The sequence below is a fragment of the Anastrepha ludens genome, chromosome 2 (genome assembly GCF_028408465.1).
Source record: "Anastrepha ludens isolate Willacy chromosome 2, idAnaLude1.1, whole genome shotgun sequence".
In the NCBI taxonomy this organism is placed as follows: domain Eukaryota; kingdom Metazoa; phylum Arthropoda; class Insecta; order Diptera; family Tephritidae; genus Anastrepha; species Anastrepha ludens.
Window position 1 is genome coordinate 47,391,713 of NC_071498.1, and position 19,921 is coordinate 47,411,633.

The following is a 19,921-nucleotide window of genomic DNA, read 5'->3' on the forward strand; positions in this document are numbered from 1 at the left end:
TTCTAGTGCTCCGATCTTTATAATTTTTTGCATTTATATTTTTAAGATGATGTACTTTCAGAATATGCTATAAAAAAATTTTCGGATTTTTAGTCGAACACAAGGTAGATATATAACCCCGTAAATGTAAATCAACTACTTCAATTCTGGAACTTTTTAATTTTTTTTTCTTCAAACTTATTTTTCGCTGTTTCCCCAAAATTGTTATTTTTAGGTTATGCGGTTATATTCCTCACAAATAATTTATAAGTAAAGTACAATAAATATTTCAACTAGCAAATGCTTAATGTGCATCCGAATTTTTCGCCTTAAATAATTCAATTTCCGCCGAGATATTTACACAACTAATTTTTATCATTCTCCATATACATCTGTATAATTCATCGGGCTACATAAAATTGCCAACCTAAATATAAAAACTTGCTCAAGGCATTTTTCAGCTCGAAAGTATGCTATGAAAACTTTGCCCAAAGCTAAGCTGCGATTTATGAGTCCCAGTTAGGCTGCGGCTACGTGGGTGGCTGGTTGCGTCGGTGTGAGGGTGTGTGGGTGCGTGAGTGTATGGACCAGCATATGCCTTTGTGTTTACTTACACTTACTCGGACTATTTGTGAACAATGCAAAAAGTGCACCTGCAGGCGACTGCTATTTTATGTATCGTATATGTCTAAAATACCAACGTTGGAGTGCCCTCATTTTTTAAGCGAAAAAGACAGAAATGCAAATAAACAAATACAAAACGCAAAATTGCAGCTAAGAGTAGAGAAAAATAAAGAATAAAGGAAAATATTGTATGAAATAAAATCATAAACAAAGTGCAGCTAAAGCAAAAAGTATTTCTTAACTTACTTTCTAGGCCAACGGAGTCCGTCGCGATGTTGAAAGCGAAAAATGATATCACTGCTGAGATTTTTCTGTCGCATTTTTATTTTAATTCCGCTTCTGTTGACTATTCGCGAAGAATTTTTACGCTGCCAAAGCGCATATTTTTTTGCTTTTTGCGTGGTTTATTATTTGTTTTTATTTATACTTCTTTTTGTTTTGTAATCCGCATTGCTTCGCAACAACTGACAGTCATGGAGCAATACATACTCACAAGCACCCATACCTATATACTTATATTTAATAGTGTTGGTTAGTTGGTACGAATTATACCCACACTTGCATACATGCATATATACTAGTATGTATAGATGCTTCATGCAACAAACCTCTCACTTACCTTCTTTTTCGCAAAGCAGATTTCATTCGCCACCTCTATTTATTCATGTATTTTATTTGTATTCTCACACATACATTTGCATTTAGGTACTTAGTTTTATAAAGTTTTCCACTTACATACAAATTAATGTAGACCTATCTCAATGTATTTTTGTTTTTATTTTCTATTATTTTTCTTTTTTTTTTTTCTCTTTGGCAGACAAGCCCATTTGCCGTCCGGACCAGAAGAAAATCTACGGTGTGGCGCGTAATGAGGCCGCCGAGATTTTATGTGAAGTTGATGCATTTCCACCGCCGGAAAACTTCAAATGGTCCTTCAATAATACAGCAGAGACATTTGATATGCCGCAGAGTGGTTTCCGTGCACATTCAGCGCAAGGATCGACATTGACCTACAAGCCGGTCAAGGTGAGTTTACACATTCCGCAACAAATAAATTTATAATTATTCACATATGATAATATTCTACACACCTTACCGACTCATTCGCAGCATACTTGGGTATCTACATATATACCCATATACATATGTACTTATGTATGCATTCATGTGTTCGGCTGTTGAGCTGGTAAAGTATTTATTTCTACTCGCAAATGACCTTAGCAATGTTTCAGCTCAAGTATGTGACCCACCAAGTTGCGTTTTGTTTGTATAAGAAGTGGCATATATACTTATATATGTGCGTATAAGGAAATACATACCTACACACTTATTTGTGAAAGCCTTGCTGACTGCTGTGATTGGTGATCAACAGGATAGGGGTTTCTATTAAATGCTGTCAAGTAGTGCAAGTGAGGGTATTAAATATCATTATTCGGTCTAATTAAATTGATGACTATACAAGTACACAAGCACAAGTTAGAGTTTTCGAAGTAGCAGCTGAAGTACTTAAATACCTATAGCCTTACCGACTTATGCACTTATAATTGCAACCTTATAGACTTACGAGTTTGTTGACTTATAAACACAGGAACCTGTTGTGTCAATAGAGATAAACGCGCCCCAAAAATTCTAACGCGGTTCCAGAGTGGAAATCAATCGAGGAGGAGGAATGTTATAGTGTTAGTGGAAGCATGCCCGACGGTGTGACGGCACCCTTGATAATGTTTCTGACATTTTTATTTCAAACTCTTTACCAAAAAAAAAGAAGATATATATACAAAAAAAAAAAGACTTACAAACCCATATACTTAAGTATTTACATTTACAGAAGACTTATTGTCAATTGTCACTGCTTTAGATAGACTAGGATGGAAAGACATATCTCTCTGGATCTCGTCCCTACCATACTTGGCTGCAGCAAAGTTAATACGGTGATAAGAGGGGCTAAAGTCACTAGATTCGTGCACAGAGGAACGCAGCGGGGTGGTTTTCGTTCGATCCTACTTTGGCTAGTTGCTATTGACGAAGTTCTGATAATGCTAAACGATGAATTGGTTCTAATGGTATCGACCCCGTTTCCCTCAATCACGGCTGATATTTTGGAGAGGTCACTGGCTGTATTCAGTCGCTGGGTGACCCCCGAGTCAGCTCTAACAAAACGGAGCTGGTTCTATTTACCAGAAAATATAAAACTCCAAACTTTAGACTTCCCAAATGAAACAACCGCTTTAATCGGAAGTTAGGTATCTGGGTGTGATACTTGACTCCAAACTCCATTGGAAGCTACACATTGAAAATTCGCTAAAGAAGGCCAGTATAGACCTCTATTCCTGCAAATTTATGCTCGGCAAAAAATGGGGACTCAAGCTACTGGTCGTGCTGTGAATGCACAACGTAGCTGTTTTGCCGTATGGATGCCTGGTTTGGAGATAAGCTCTTCGGAAGGGCTATAATATTAATAAACTGAGGAAGCATGTAAAACTTGTCCCAGCGCTGCCCTTAACTTACTTACTTGCTTACTTCCCATCGACTTCCACGTTATTTTCATCGCTTGTTAAAGAGGAACTGCACAAATTATTTCTCAGGAAAGCGCAGAAAAGATGGAGCTCCACTTCTTTATGTGCTATTTCGAAAACCCTTTGACCCCAATACGATATACCTGTACGAAGGACTCAGAAAGTCCTTTGGACTCCTCACCATTCAATTTCCGAACTCATAGCTGTGTTTACCGGTCACTGTGCGATGGGGACGCACGCGGAAAAGCTAGGGTTACCATTTATTCCCCATTGTAGAAGCTGTGGTGACCGTTCAGAGAAGGATACTGTTGAGCACTTTCCCTGTAAATGTCCGGGTTTGGCAGCTAGACGATTAAGGTCACTGGGTGCTTCTTTCTTCGACAGCCTGTGGTAGTGCGCCAACCTAAATCCCGTTAATCTGCTCCATTATATTAACAGCTCCAGTTGGCTGTAGATATCTGCCTATGGGAGGTCTCATAAAGGTATCAAAATGGCGCTACTTGCCAGTTCCTACTTGGGGAGTTCCATAGTGGCACTTCAACCATTTTACCTACCCATCTACCTATAGACTTGCAGACTTATGTACTTATAAACTTAAGCTTTTACTTATAACTTACAGACTTACAATATTTAAAAGGGGTGTTAGATAAAATTTTAAGCTTTTGTATGCTAATAAATAGCCTTTATACCCGTTTACTTAAATTACTAATGCAACATAATCCCCTCTTGCTTCAAAACACTTATTCCAATAATCTTCAAATAAAATTACACCATCTCTAAAGTGGGTTTCCGGAAGCTTTGCGAATTTTTTCTACTGTTTTTTGTTGAATTGGCACAAATTTTCCGAAAAAATGTTCCATATGCAATTCTTCATGTTAAATATAGAACACAAGTTGACCTGAGATGCCTATTGTGTTAGTAGTTCCATCTTTAGTCCAACCAGGGTTTTCTCGTACTATATCCCACACTTTGCTCAATGCACGGCGACGTACGCTCTAAGTCCCATCGTTGCACAGTAGAAAATGAAGAAGCAGATTCCTTTCATACTTTTTCCAATTGTAGTGAATTTCTGTTGCTGATAAATGCTTTAAAATAAAAAATTGTATAGCTGCACGACATTCGGTTTTTTAAAATTTATTTCTTAATTGCTGCTAAACAAAAAACTAATTTAGAGGTCGGCCAATTGTCAATAGATGCCAGTTTTTAAACTCTCAACCAATATTTTTAAAGGAATAATTTTTTCGCTTCTCACCCAATTTTAGATACAATTTATCTCTATAGTTAAAAAAAAATAAAAAAGTTGAGTTAAAATAAGAAAAAAAATCATAGTTTACCTACTAAAAGCTCAAAAAGCAGTCTGAAATCGAGTTAATTAACTATCGTTCTATATCTCTGAAACACAAAATTTAGGTGATTCGTGTGAGAAGGTATTTTTATTTATTATTTGATTAAGTGAAGAAAATTTCTTTGATACTTATTTTTATTGCTCGAGTGAGTTTTAATTGCTTTTGAAGCAATAAAAGCTAGAATTTTTAAGAAACTCTTCTGCCAACATTATTTAGACTAACTCTCGTGTGCTGTTGACAGGCAGATAAAAATATATCAATACAGTATTTAAAACTTCCAAAAGTAGCCGTTAAAATTTGTAAAAACGAAAACAACATCGCCACCTCTTCCGATTCCTCGTCGCTCTGTGCTGGTGCACTATCCGTCTGCTTGATGAATCATCATTTATTTAAGTAAATATTTTCAAAACTATCAATTTTCGTAGAGTGCAGCGGATCCTAAAGTAAAGAAAAATTAACTTTTTAAGTCTTTCATGCAAACGAAATGATGTACTAATTTTCGTTTGATGTTTCTAAGTATAGTAATAAAAATAAGAAAAAGAAAAAGAGGAAAAAGCACAGATTGACCCTTACGATTTTTTACCAAAATCAACAGGTCGAGCAGCTATGGTATACCGATTTTATCTTGTCTCTATGTTTGTCCCTTTAGTAAACTATACTCTTACTATACTAAACTCAGGCTAAATTCCTAAGTATTTTTTATATATACATAAATAAGTGCTATCTTTCTCTTTTCGGCAAAAACTTATAAAATATTCATACAAATATATATACATAAATACCTGCATATATACTATATTCCCGTTTATGTTTTACCAAGTGGAAAACTTCTTTCCGTTTTGATGACAAATTCACCGTTTCCGGTTTCCGATTGTATCTCGTGTTTTTTTAGCTGCATGAGAACTATTGATGTCGATAACTACGGTTTGCCAACTGAGAATGGCAAACTCTGTTGAGATTTCTCTTCATTAAGGCTTGGCAAGTCATGAATAGTTTAACGCCAGAACAATTCTTGCAAATTAGGAAAATATACTGTGAAAAAAAATATCTGTTTTCGAAATTCACAGAACGAAGTGCTAAAGAAGACACCGAAATATCGATTCATCGTTCTTAACTTGTTGACTTTTGTTTCTCGGCTACGTGGAAAGTTTTACGTAAAGATCTTAGCTTACGTGCCTATAAAAAACACCCCGTGCAAGAAATCAAGTCAAATGACCGTAGTCGCATTTTTACTGAATGGGCTCATTTAGATTTATTTTTCAGATTTATAGAAAAAGTACTCAAAAATTGGATTCATCGAGTGGACCATATATTTGGTAGCATATCATATTAAAAAAAAAAAATGCGGTGAAAATATCAGCTAGATTAAAATAAAAAAAATATACTCGAACAATATTTCTCTTTTGTACGGCCGCCGCAGCCGAATGCATTGGTGTGTGACTACTATTCCGAATTCCGAGTTCATAGGTTCGAGTCTCCGTGAAACATCAAAATGAAGAAAAAGTTTTTTCTAATAGCGGTCGGCTCTCGGCAGGCAATAGCGGACCTCCGAGTGTATTTATGCGATAAAAAGCTCCTCATAAAAAATATCTGCCGTTCGGAGTCGGCTTGAAACTGTAGGTCCCTTCATTTGTGTCAAGACGCACACCACAAATAAGAGGAAGGCACCAGTCATAGACTGAGGATAAATAGAAAGTAAAATTACAATGCCTGTTCTTCTGACAAGGCATTTTGATAACGTAAAGCCTAAAGTATAAAGTAAAGCCTAAAGTATAGGTTGTCAAAAAAGTCTTGCGGTATTTTCAATTGTTCATAAAATTGGTTATAATAATGCGATTTAAGTCAAATATGCGCCGTTTTGTTCGATGACGAGTTCCCAACGAGATGCCAACTTCATAATGCCCCTCTTATAGAAGCTCGCTTCCCTATTGTCAAAAAACTCGGAGAGCCAATTTTCACAGGACTCTCTTGTGGACAACTTCCGACCACCAAGCTCGTTCGCCATGGACAGAAATAGGTGGTAATCACTTGATGCGAGATCCGGACTATACGATGGATGCAAAAGAACCTCCCATCCGAGCTCCCGGAGCTTCTGGCGCGACACCAAAGATGTGTGTGACCTGACGTTGTCCTGATGGAAGACAATTCGGCCTCTGTTGATCAAAGATGGCCTCTTCTGCATGAGTGCTGCATTCAAGCGGTCCAGTTGTTGGCAGTACAGGTCCGAATTGAGCGTTTGACCATAGGGGAGCAGCTCATAGTGGATGATTCCCTGCCAATCCCACCAAACACACAGACGAACCTTCCTGACCGTCAATCCAGGCTTGGCCACCGTCTGGGCAGCTTCACCGCTTTTCGACCACGACCGTTTGCGCTTCACGTTGTCGTAAGTGACCCACTTTTCATCGCCAGTCACCATCCGCTTCAAAAACGGGTCGATTTTGTTGCGATTCAGAAGCGATTCGCATGCATCCATACGGGCAAAAATGTTGCGTCAAGTCGTGTGGCACCCATACATCGAGCTTCTTTTTGAATCCGAGCTTCTTCAAATGCCTTATAACGGTTTGATGACTCATGCCCAGCTCTTAGCCGATGCTACGGCTGCTACTATGCCGGTCTCTTTCGATCAATTCAGCGATTTTATCGCAATTTTCGACGACAGGCCTTCCGGACCGTGGCGCATCTTCGATCACCTCTGCACCAGAACGAAAGCGTTGAAACCATCGTTGTGCGGTGGAAAGGGAAACTGTATCGGGTCCATAAACTGCACAAATTTTATTGGCAGCATGAGATGCATTTTTGCCTTTATCATAGTAATACTGTAAAATATGCCGTATTTTCTCTTTATTTTGCTCCATGTTTGCGACGCTATAACTCACGAACGACTAAAAGCAACCAACAATTAATCAAACAGTTAGCACGTGAAAAGAGCTTTCCAAAAAACTATAGCGTGAACCGATGCGACGAATACAACTAGAACTACGCGCTTGCAAAGACAAGCTTGCGGAAATACCGCAAGTCTTTTTTGACAATCTATAACGTTCAAGTTACCTGTGAAAGTTCTTCCAGTAGTTTTGGATATTAGTGCGTTTGTATGTAGATTGATTTCTAATCTAAATTCACTCCCTGCTACGTCCATGTAAGGTTATCAATTCTACCGTTTTTATGGCTGAGTGAGCTATTACACCGCATCAAATTAGGTTACGGTGGGGGTTAAATTAGGTTACATACTTCATAATTTTTGGAATTTTATTTTCGTTTAGATATAATGAACGATGAGGCCTGTCCGCAGGCAACAATCTTTGCGTCAATTGAATCTTATACGGGAATAAATGCAAATCAATGCGGATAATTCGTTGTAAAGTAGTCCGAGCAATGCCCAACAGCTGAGAACGGCGATTTTGGGATGTCCTTGGCGACACCTTGGTCGGTTTTGATTTGGCGTCTTTAGATTAAAAAGAGCATCACCAGTCGAAAACCTTTCGTACAAATGTTTAATGGTGTTCTTAAAAGGCGCACTTTTCACATTATTTAATTTTTTATACGCTCGTTGAGTTTTTTGACAATTGACTTCTTTTGTTGAATGTAAATTTCAACAATTTGGGAGCGCTCGCGTGGCATGTACTGTTCCATGATAAAAATCTGCTTGGACTGACGCTTCTAACGCGGTATGCCATTAAGCGATCTGACGTCTTTGTCAAAAGATACAGAGTTGCCAGATGGGTCCGTCGAATATTGGCAACCCTGTATAATTTTCTTGATTTATTTAAGAAATTACGTGCGTGTGTATTATATTTTTGGATTTCCTACGTAGATAGTCCCCTGAAGTGTAAGTAGTCGAAACCAGAATTAAATTTAGATACAATCTGTTTATTATTTCACATAATTTCATTATAAATTTTATCAGAGCGGTATAGAAAGTATGTTATGTTGCATTATAAACTATTGAAACTAAAACAAAAGCTTTTTTTGACACTTTAGGTGTCGGTGTGCTAACCGGACATTGATTAGATATATTTTCAGTGGGATTTAACATAACTGCGAGTGTCTTTTACGTCAGCTGTGTGAAGCATGAGGTGGAATTACATTATCACTCACTCCTTAACTGTTACTTTTAACTTTAATGAAATTATAAATCATACTTCTTGTCATAAGAATGCATTTCATGCATTCAAGATTTAGAAATATTGACTCTCATTGTTTAGGAGGCAGCAGGATAAGGTACCACCTACCTGCTAAATTTCATCAGAGACACGAAGCAGTTAACCACAAATAGTTTTCTTTGTGTCTTTCTGCCTCAAGCCTATTTCTTTTTTCGGCTCACCTTGTCTACCTTTAGAAAGAAATGGATAAAAAGGATAACGTTGCCAGTTAGATGAATTTTCTTTAGTCTATCTTGCTAAACTAAAAAAGGACCATACAAACAACTCACTCTGTAAGTTGCATTACCATTTTTTCCGCGCCTAAAGAGTTACGGGTTCGAAACCCCAGGCACGAAGCAACGAATGATAGAATGGCGGTCGCAATCAGTGTCAAACCTGCGAGTGTACTGCTACTATGAAAAGGCTACTTATATAAGAAACAAAAAAAGAATAAATAACATAAACTCGGATTGTGAAACAATATTAGGACGCATATTACAAATAGTAGGAGGTGCGCGGTCAACCACCCAATAAAGGGTGTAGGTCATGATAAAAAGAACCGAGAAGATATGACCAATACCAGACCGTTAACCGGCTCTCAGTGAATTTGACAGAATCAGCCATTGGGCTGATGTAACTGCGGCCACGAAGAGAGTTATTTACGAATCAACTAAGATTGTGTTAGTGATATACAAAAAAATCAACGCAATCATCGCTCTGTAGAGTCCCCGTTACGTTATTTTGCCACAGTTTGTGACCAAACCTGGTAAATCTATCATCCTTGAATGTAAGCGTCAATAATAGAAAGTTTTTCTAATAGCGGCCGCCCCTCAGTAGCCAATGGCAAACCTTCGAGTGTGTTTCTCCTCATAAAATCAATTTGCTGCTTGGAGTCGACTTTAAACTGTAAGTCCTCCTATTTGTCGAACAACATCAACACGCACACCACAAATAAGAGGACGACCTTAGCCACATACGTAACAGAAGTGTACGCGTCAATTATTTACTTTTATTTTTTATTTTTCAGCCAAATCTTCCAATTGCCGCCAATGACGATGCGGAGTTCACAAATTTCCTTGAATCCCCATGTCAAATGGATTTTCCGATCAGCCGGATATCAAATAGTGAAATATCTGAAGAAATACTTAGACTAAATAACTGCAAGGCTCCTGGATATGACTGCATTGATAGTAAAGTAGTTAAAGCTCTACCTGAGAAAGCTATTGAATTCCTTACAATAATCTACAATGCCATTCTCAATGTAAATCACTACCCAACACAATGGAAATGTGCTGTTGTTGTTATGGTGCCAAAACCAAATAAACCCGAAAACTTTCTTAAGTCTTACCGCCCCATTAGTTTGCTTGTAACGTTCTCGAAAATATTCGAACGAATATTTTTGAAGAGAATGTTACCAGTAGTTAGGGACCACAACATCATTCCCGAACATCAGTTTGGGTTCAGGGCAAGACATGGCACACCAGAACAATGCCACAGGGTTGTAAATGTAATTAGTGATGCACTAGAAAGGAAGCAATACTGTTCTGCAGCTTTTTTAGATGTTCAACAGGCATTCGACAGAGTATGGCATGTGGGACTTCTATACAAAATTAAAAAACTCCTGCCAGCACATTTCTATTTGATCCTTAAATCCTATCTGAGTGAAAGGCACTTTTATGTTAGACACCGAGATGCGTCTTCAGAAATATATAATATTAGCGCTGGTGTGCCCCAGGGTAGTGTGTTGGGCCCCGTCCTATTCACAATATTTACTTCCGACATGCCAATAACAGAAGAAGTGGAAGTGGCTACTTACGCTGACGATACAGCCTTCATAGCTTCTAGCGATTCACCTGCAACAGCATCCTCTTTGCTGCAAAACCAATTAAATATATTAGAAATTTGGCTTGATAAATGGAGGATCAAAGTTAACTCCGACAAGTCTACCCATGTCACCTTTACGTTAAGAAAAGATAACTGGCCTAGAATATTTTTAAATAATGCTGTAATACCAATGAATACCAAGGTAACATATTTAGGAATGCATTTAGATCGACGCCTTACTTGGAAATCCCATATTAAGGCCAAACAAGAGCAGCTTAAAAATAAAACCAAGCGAATGCACTGGCTGCTTGGTCGTAAATCTCAGCTTAGTTTTGAAAACAAAATAAGACTATATAAAGCTATTTTAAAGCCTGTATGGACCTACGGTATACAGCTTTGGGGAACTGCTAGCAAATCGAATATAGAAATCCTGCAACGCTACCAATCAAAAACTTTGCGTGCACTTGTTAACGCCCCTTGGTTTGTCACAAATGAAGCAATACACAAGGACTTAGATATCCCATTTGTAAAGAGTGAAATTCCAAACTTTTCTAACAGATATCTTGCACGGCTGTCAAACCATGTAAATACGAATGCTATATGCTTATTAGACTCAAGTAATGAAACAATACGACTGAAGCGTAATCATATCTTAGACTTGCCATTTCTCTAATTTTGCTGAATTAAATTATTTATTCAACACTAAATAAAAAACAAAATACATAAGTTCCTATATGAAGCTAAGCAATTCATTAGTACAATTGAAATTTAATACATTTAAGATCAAATATTAGAACAAATATCGTAATCTTATAAGTAGTATTGCATTTGTGCAAATACTACCGCTGCTATTAGATTATAAGACCTAATTTGCTGAATATCATTATATTAAGATAGATTGCAAATAAAATACTTACAAAAAAAAAAAAAAAAAAAAATTTTATGTACAAAGAGTTGCAACTACGACAACATGTGGATTTAGGTTAAATGAAGCGGGTCGCTGGAAGGAAAAAGCTCATGGCTATGGCAGTCTATTACTGCGACAAACCCAGTATACCTCGAAGAGGACTGACTACATCGTCCCGACGGTAACATTCAGTAGAAATTTTGTCACTCTCTTTCCATCTCGGAAATAATGGAATAAGGGATTCTCACTAAACAAGTTCGACACTACAGTCTATACAGATGGCAGTAAAACGGGTTGTGGTGTTGGGCCTGATATATATTCTCATAGACTTAAAATTGAAAGATCTGTGGGTCTCCCTAATGCTTGCAGTGTTTTTCAGGCGGAAGTAGTGGCAATTGGGGAAGCTTGTAGGCTACTAATCGCAGATACCTCTTTTAAGGGCAATATCGCTATTCGTTCAGAAAGCCAAGCTGCAATCCAGGCCCTGGGTTCAGCTACAACAACCTGTAAAGTGGTGGAGCAAAGCAGGACTAGCCTTACCACCTTGAGCGAAAACCATAAAGTTAACTTAATCTGGGTCCCGGGACATCGGAGCATTGAAGGTAATGAAAAAAGGGATGAACTGTAGACGGAAAGACCAGTCGAAGTGCAAAATTACAAGAACGTTGTGGCCCACCTACAACCTTAAGCAATCGTCAACATTGATAAACATGAAACGACGGGATGCCTAGTCATAACTGGCTTTTGGTCGGTGGGAGAACAAGCAGCCCAAGTGGGCATCCCTCACAACACATACTGCCACAGTTGTAAACAACTGGAGAAAACGGAAACAATCTTCCATTTCCTCTGCGATTGTCCTGCCCTATGGAAGGACAGAACGTTAACCCTGGGCAAATCGCTGTTCGAGAGTCTAGAACAGCTGTCTGGCTTAGATGTAAACAGCCTAATAAGGTTCCTAAACCGCACAGATTGGATATAGTCTTGCTGCAAATAACTGCTAAACAATTTGGTAACGAAGATGTGGCAACAAAATGATGCGGAAGCGCTAGCTGGATTCTGGAAAAATCACCACTTAAACCAACCAACCAACCAACGACAACATATGATGCGCCCAAGACCTAGTCTTTCTCTGTGGACTCGAGCGAGCTGTCAAAATAGTTATTAGTTGTAGTGGTAGCTCTAGGATGCTTAATGGTGAAGCACGAATATGTCCTGGTTGTAAATTCAAGATAAAAATACCAGCTCGGTGCAGGGGAATTTCCCTGCAGGGAGTTTTAAAAGTTTTTATGGGGGAAAAAATGTCTGTAAGTATTTGTGTGTAGTTGCTGTCTAGAGTAGCTGCAATTCACAGTAAATAAATGTCTCTCATTGAATTTATAAATAAATGAGACTAGAGAGCACCATTTCGGATATAGGCGAGTGTGTTTGGGTACATAAAAATCCATTCAAATATACACTGGTAATACCTATGTGGCTAAAAGCGTAAAAGTACTCACACATTCGTATATTTGTAATTACACATACACATGTCTAGTTGCAAAAATAAATAAATAAATTTGTGTTTGTAAATTTATTGCCATACGAGTATCTGTCAAATTGAATCAACTGTAAAGCTTCGTTAACGAGAAGTTAAGTTAGTTGGAAACTCTTTCTCAGTACTAGTGAATAATTTTAAAAATATACTTACCTACACTCGCAAGTATCTATATCAAAATGTATGTGACTCAAACACATACGAGTTTTAGTGAAATGAAATAAATTGTAATAGAAGAAATATACTTGTACATATGTATGTGTGCATGCGTGTACCAGTATTTACTAAGTGTGAAACGCACGCACACAATGAAAGTTGAAGTGGCCTTAGATGAAAGTCAAAAACAGATGATTTAAGACTGAAGTTATATGGAAGAAAGAAATGGGAAAAGGGATAATACGTGAGATTATGGAGCCAGAGAGGGTCGGCGTTAGGATGCAGTACCGCAGGGATAAAAGTTAGTTAAGGGAATATTATTGGGTAGATGAGGGAGCGAACGAAGATGGAGTTGTTGTTCACTAGCTAGCGTTATTATCATGTAGATTAGTAGTTGTTGGTGTGCGAAATTGGGTTATAGTTTAATGGTAACAACGAAATAGTCAGCAGTGTGAAGGATTTGGGATGCCATAGGATATATAAGTAAAATCAATCTAAGCTAAAGGATTAAATATGTTGATTAAAATGGGGAGGTGGTGAATATAAATAAATATGGGGTAGTCGAAAAAGTCTTTTCGTATTTTGTCAATAGATGTCGTTGAAGTCATCTATCTCCAGTGCTACCAATCACATTGTGTCATATCATATGGTGTTAGAAGGGTGACATTTTAAGCTTAATTTAACCAAAAAAAATTAAATTCGGAGAAGTTGAAAAAGAGTTATAATTGAACAGCTATGAAATGAGTGAAAATAATGAAGAAATTCGCTATATTTTGAAATTTTTGTATAAAAAAGGGAAGAACGCCACGCAAGCCACCAATGAAATTTGTGAAATTTACGGAGACGATGATGTATCAGTTCGTGTAGCACAACAATGGTTCGCTCCCTTCCGTTCTGGAAATTTCGATGTGAAAGATGCACCTCGCTCCGGTCGACCTATCGTTGAAAAAGTCGATAAAATTATGGAAAAGATTGACCAGGACCGTCACATAAGCTGCCATGACATCGCCAAGGCACTAAACATTCATCATCAAATGGTTTTTAACCATTGAAAAAAGGCTGCTTACAAAAAGAAGCTCGATGTTTGGGTACCACATGAATTGTCTGTGAAAAATTTAATGGACCGAATTAACATCTGCGATTCTTTGCTGAAACGAAATGAAATCGAACCACTTCTGAAGCGAATGGTAACAGGAGACGAAAAGTGGATCAAATACGACAATAATGTGCGAAAAAGATCATGGTGTAAGGGTGGTGAAGCTCAACAAATGGTGGCAAAGCCAGGATTGACGCCTCGAAAGGTTAAGCTGTGTGTTTGGTGGGATTGGAAAGGAATCATCAACTATGAGCTGCTCCAGCCTGCTCGAACGATTGATTTTACACTTTACTGTCAACAACTGATGAGATTGAAGCAAGCCATCGAAAAAAAGGGCCAGAACTAATCAGCAGAAAGGGCGTCGTCTTCCATCAGGCCAACGCTAGGCCACACACATTTTTGATGACTCGGCAAAAACTGGGAGAGCTTGGCTGGGAAGTTTTGATGCATCCACCATATAGCCCTGACCTTGCACCATCGGAATACCATTTGTTTCGGTCAATGCAGAACTCCCTTAATGAAGTAGAGTTGACTTCAAGAGAAGCCTGTGAAAATTACTTGTCGCAGTTTTTCGCCGAGAAACCACAAAAGTTTTACACTGATGGGATAATGTCTCTAGAAGAAAAATGGCAAAGGTGGTCGACCAAAATGGTACATATTTCGTTTAATAAAGTTCATTATAAATCTAAAAAAAATCTTGTCCAACGAAGGATTACTTTTATTTTTGGTACAGATTTAGTATCAGATCTCAAATCATCAACCCAAGATTTAATATCTGAAATCAAATCGCAATCCAAAAAGAGGTTGTCTGTAAAGTCGGTTTACTGACGATAGTTTAACGGGACAACGTCATAAGAAAATATTGATGGAATGGTTGCAATTTTCAAAACAAAATTTTAATTTTATTTGTTTGATAGATATTTTGTATGGATATAGAGGAAAAGGTAAATGGAATTGCAATGGAATAGGTCAAGTTACATTTACACAAACGTGAAAAGTGACGAAACATTTATCAAATTCATGAAAGATATGTTTAATTTCGCTTGTGCATCAGACGTTAATAAGTCAACAACACTAAGAGGCAACATCATCGATTTGCCTTTTTCAAGACACTTTACACTCGAAACTCTCCCTTTCATTTCCTACTTTTCCTATCATCGTTTATTCTCAACAGAGAATTGGTTCATTACCATGCACAAATACAAATACGTGAATTTATATATGTACATTTGCGCATATACATACATATATACGCTCACTTAAATAGGAGAGAGCAAGATGTCGAACGTTGCCTTTCGTTTGCTTTGTCGTTCGTTCCTCGCTTTCGCTTGCAGTTCATTCAAGGCAACAACAATAAACAAGGTAACGACAAATGAGCAAGGTAACGGCAATGAGCAAGGTAACACTAATGAGCAAGGTAACACTAATGAGCAAGGTAACGACACATTTTTTCGTGCGTGCAGCCTGTTAAATCGATTTATTAGACATTATCACGTCAAAAAAAATTAGTTGAAATTTGATTAGAAATACGAAAAGACTTTTTCGACTACCCAATATATATTTATTTGCGGACCAATAACTAAGGTTTCTCTTAGAGCTGTCCAAACCGAGCATGAGTCGGGTTACTGCAATGAAAACCGAATGATGGAATATGGCAAATTTGGTGCAAATGGTTACACAAAAAAATGTAAATGTGAAAAAAAATGGTAATCTACTCACACATTTGATGACTAAACTTAACTTCTTATTATTGATTCGCAGGCGGGTAAGTGTGTTTAAAGGAGTCGTTTCCCTCTTTTGCGCTATTCGGCGCCAGTTGGTCACACAAAGTGAAACAAAGTCCCCCTCCACCTAGTCTTTCTAAGGCAAAGAAAGCCTTCCTTCTCCTCTGTTACCACCAGCTGGTACGACATTGAATACTTTCAGAGCCGGAGCGTTTACATCTCTTCGGGCGACGTTACTGAGGCAGCGAAGCCGCTGGGTCTTTATTTGCTGCGCTATACCTATAGCTCATACAGCTGATTGTACCTTCGTTACGATACTCGCCGTCATTAACGTGCAAAGGTCCAAACATCTTTCGCATCACTCTAAAGAACTCCTCATTATTCGATGTTGTCATAGTTCAACGCCATATAAAAAAACGTTTAAGACGGGCGTTATAAAGTGTTACTTTTATTCAATTTACTGTTGACTAGAACACTCAAATGGGAGAATTTGCAAGCAAAAAAAAAATTGTATTTCTCTATGAAATTCTATAACAAGCTCAAATATTGTAGTTTCTGGGATATGAAATTTCTTTTAAAATCAGTTGTACGACAGCAAACTCTTCTACCAGTTATAAGAAAGTAAACTGCAAAATTTGTTGGAATCGTGATAAACACCAGAGAAAACCATGATTTTTTTGTAAAGTGTGCGAGAACCCTATAGACCCTTCAACGTTCTAAACAATTTCAAAAATGTCTGCAGGCTTGCCTGTAAAAATTGCTCAGAGGTCTGGTCAGTCCTATGCGCCCTGAAGTGTAGAGTTAAAGACTTATCACCCGCTCCGCATATTTGCAATGTTACTATCATACTTTAAAATAACTTAGTTCTTTGTTACAGACTATCTGGTGGCAGAATTAGGTTTTACATTTAAAGTTGTTTCCTAACCGCAGGGTGTATGTGCGGGCAGGGGATTGCGTTAGCTTTGTTACTCGAGCGGATTATATATTCACGATTTTGCAGGGGACGGGTGCGTTCGTAATCGTATTTCAAGACCAATGATCCGTTTGCTGCTGCTCGTCGTAGGCTGTGGTCAAGTTACAATGTTCACCTGGTACCCCAGGTTAAGATTTCATTCCTTCATATGTACGAAGGTTACGGGCAACAAGTTCGGAGGTAACCAACCCACAGCCGGAGCCCAGCTGAACTCATGGCTACAAGTCTGCACGATAACCCGCGTCAGTCCGTGCGCAGGAGAGCGCCTGCAAGTTTTTTGCTACGCCGCTGCTTTTTTGTGTTCATATACAGGGTTTCATTGAAAAGTAATGAGCCTTCCCGCCCGGAGCGTCTGCCAAGCGATCAACCGAATCGGCTGGTGGGGGAAAATGATCGTTGGACCTTCCCCTTCCACTAGAAATCGGTGCCAGTTCGCTGGCAACAGCGGTGCAGTCAACATCGCTCCGCGCTTGAAAGCTGTTTTAAAAGTGTGTTAGGATTTTGCTGTGGCGAAAATGCAGCGATCGTTGGAGCAACGTTACTCGATCAAATTTTGCGTAAAGCCAAACAAAGCGAGTACCGGAACCATTGAGCTACTCAAGGAGGCTTACGGGGACCAATCTCTGTCCAGTGCCCAGGTAAAACGGTGACACAAGTCGTTCAAGGTAGGCCGGGAGGACGTCGAAGACGAACAGCGATCTGGAAGGCCTTCGACGACGCAAACGGACGAAGATGTGAACCGGGTTCGTGAATTTTTGAACATTGACCTTCATTCTAGTCTACGTGAGATCAATGAAGAGTTAAATTTAACTTATTACAATGTGCGGGAAATCGTGACCGGAAAACTTGAAATGCGCAAAGTGTGTGCCAAATTAGACCCTTCATCACGACAATGCGCCGGCGCAGTCCGCCTTCCTCTGCACCTCTGCATTGGCCAAGATGGGGGTTCCGGTGCTTCCTCACCCTCCCTACAGCCCAGCACTTCTTTCACTATTTCTTACTGAGAAGCTCATATAAATAAAGTTTAAGTACTTACTAGTAAATATAATACAAGCACATATTCAATTTATAATTATTATTCTTTCTTTTTTAATCTTTACAGGAATTGGACTTCGGCACAATCATGTGCTGGGCTGATAATAATGTTGGCCAACAAAAAGAGCCTTGCGTTTTTCATTTAATCGCTGCCGGCAAGCCAGAAATTCCTGCGAATTGTACGATTTTTAATCAGACATCGGATTCGTTGGAGGTCTATTGTGTTGAAGGTAAGTAGCCTGTAGGCGAAAGTACCACTACTTAAAATGCCATTCAGAGGAGGCACCAACTACATTTTCTTTTTAAGAAAAAATGTGGATTCTTAAGATTGACTTGTTCAACGACAAGTCACCCAAAGAGACATTAGGGTTGGAGATGTGGCAATTTGAAAATTTGTTTATCAAATTCATTTATCCTTTCACAACTTTCACAAGTCATTTATGTCAAACAGCACTTTTTTAAAAAGAAAATCATCCTTCGTATTTTCTTCTTATCTGAAGCTTATTTTGCAATTACTTTTGAAAATGTGTGAATCGACAAATTTCGATAAGGAAAACACAATTCCAAGGTTTGAGATACACTTTGTTATTCAGTATAGTCTCGCTGAACATCAATACATTTGTTCCAGAGAGATTCCAATTTATGAATTCCATCCCTGAAGTGGGAATATGGAATGGCTGTGTTAGTTGCACATTCACAGAGCAGGCATGGTGTTTCATCGCCCAGCTCGCGAAAACGGCAAGAGTAAAAACGGCAGATGCTTGTTTCTTCTTATACTAATTGCCTGAAATGATAACGGTTCAGCTATAGCTGAATAAGGTTTTCGTCAGTTGAGGCAAAATTAAGCAACTTTTTCTAAACTCCAATTTGCTTACTTTGCATTCGTAGAACAAAAGTAAGCAACTGAGCAGTAAAGTCTTCTCTCGACGAACAAAACTAACACTCTACAAGACTCTCATCATGCCTGTCCTAACATATGGCGCAGAAGCTTGGACGATGACAACATCCGATGAAGCGACGCTTGGAGTGTTTGAGACAAAGATTCTGCGTAAGATTTTTAGATCTTTGCACGTTGGCGACAGCAAATATCGCAATCGATGGAACGATTAGCTGCATGAGCTTTACGATGACATAGACATAGCGCAGCGAATAAAGATCCAGTGGCTACGTTAGCTGGGTCATGTTGTCCGAATGGATACAAATCCTCCGGCTCTGAAAATATTTGATGTGGTACCAGCTGGTGGTAGCAGAGGAAGGCCTTCTCTGCGTTGGAATTATCAGGTGGAAAAGGACTTGGACTTCACATACTGTGTCCAACTGGCGCCGGTTAGCACGAGAAAGAAACGACTGGCGCGCTTTGTTAAACTCGGCCAACATCGCGTAAGCGGTTATAGCGCCAATTAAGAAGAAGAAGAGGATGAAGAACAAAAATGGCAGTTAGCAAATTTCTGTATATTCTGTTTCAATTTTCACATTTTGCACCCTAAAGGGTTAACTTACTTACTAAACTTTGTTGTTGCACACCATCAGCAGAATCTATGTATTTCTTATTTGTGTGAAAGACTCATCAACTGAAGCTCTTCATTACTTACGTGATAAAGCCTAAAAGACAATCACTAACAAACTTTAACTCAACTTTGAAAAAGGCAGATAGTTAAAGTATTCTTCGGATTTATCAACCCTTGGAACTTTTTTTATTGTGTTCTCTCTATAACTTTTTTTCGCGCTGACTATTCATTCACACTCATAATGTGGTTTTATTAGTTAGTAGTCTTTTAATTGAATAAAAAAATACTTAACACGCAAATAAAAAGAGAATGGTGCAGTTAAAGAAACAAAAACAAAAACACACACACAGAAGAAATAAGCAACTTTGATGAGCCGGTGAAGTGGCCACTTTACTTAATCAAGCCATGGCTTCAACTTGCAAAAACTTTCACTTATTTCGCCTTCCACTTTTACGAAGTAACGCAGTTTTCCTTTACTTTCTTTTCTTAAGCGCTGGGCTTATTAGCTCAACTACGGAGTTATTTTATTGTTTTCTTTGCTGTTTTTTTTTTTGTTT

General features: G+C 38.4%; 1 protein-coding gene across 1 annotated transcript in view; it reads left to right on the plus strand.

Moving 5' to 3' along the window:
• Nucleotides 1-19,921, plus strand: part of LOC128860924 (uncharacterized) — a 266,000-nt gene that overhangs the window by 202,740 nt on the left and 43,339 nt on the right. The window contains exons 13-14 of the mRNA XM_054098764.1: nt 1,421-1,629; nt 17,924-18,086. Of these exons, the coding sequence (XP_053954739.1) occupies nt 1,421-1,629; nt 17,924-18,086 (372 nt within the window). The remainder of the gene's footprint in view (nt 1-1,420; nt 1,630-17,923; nt 18,087-19,921) is intronic.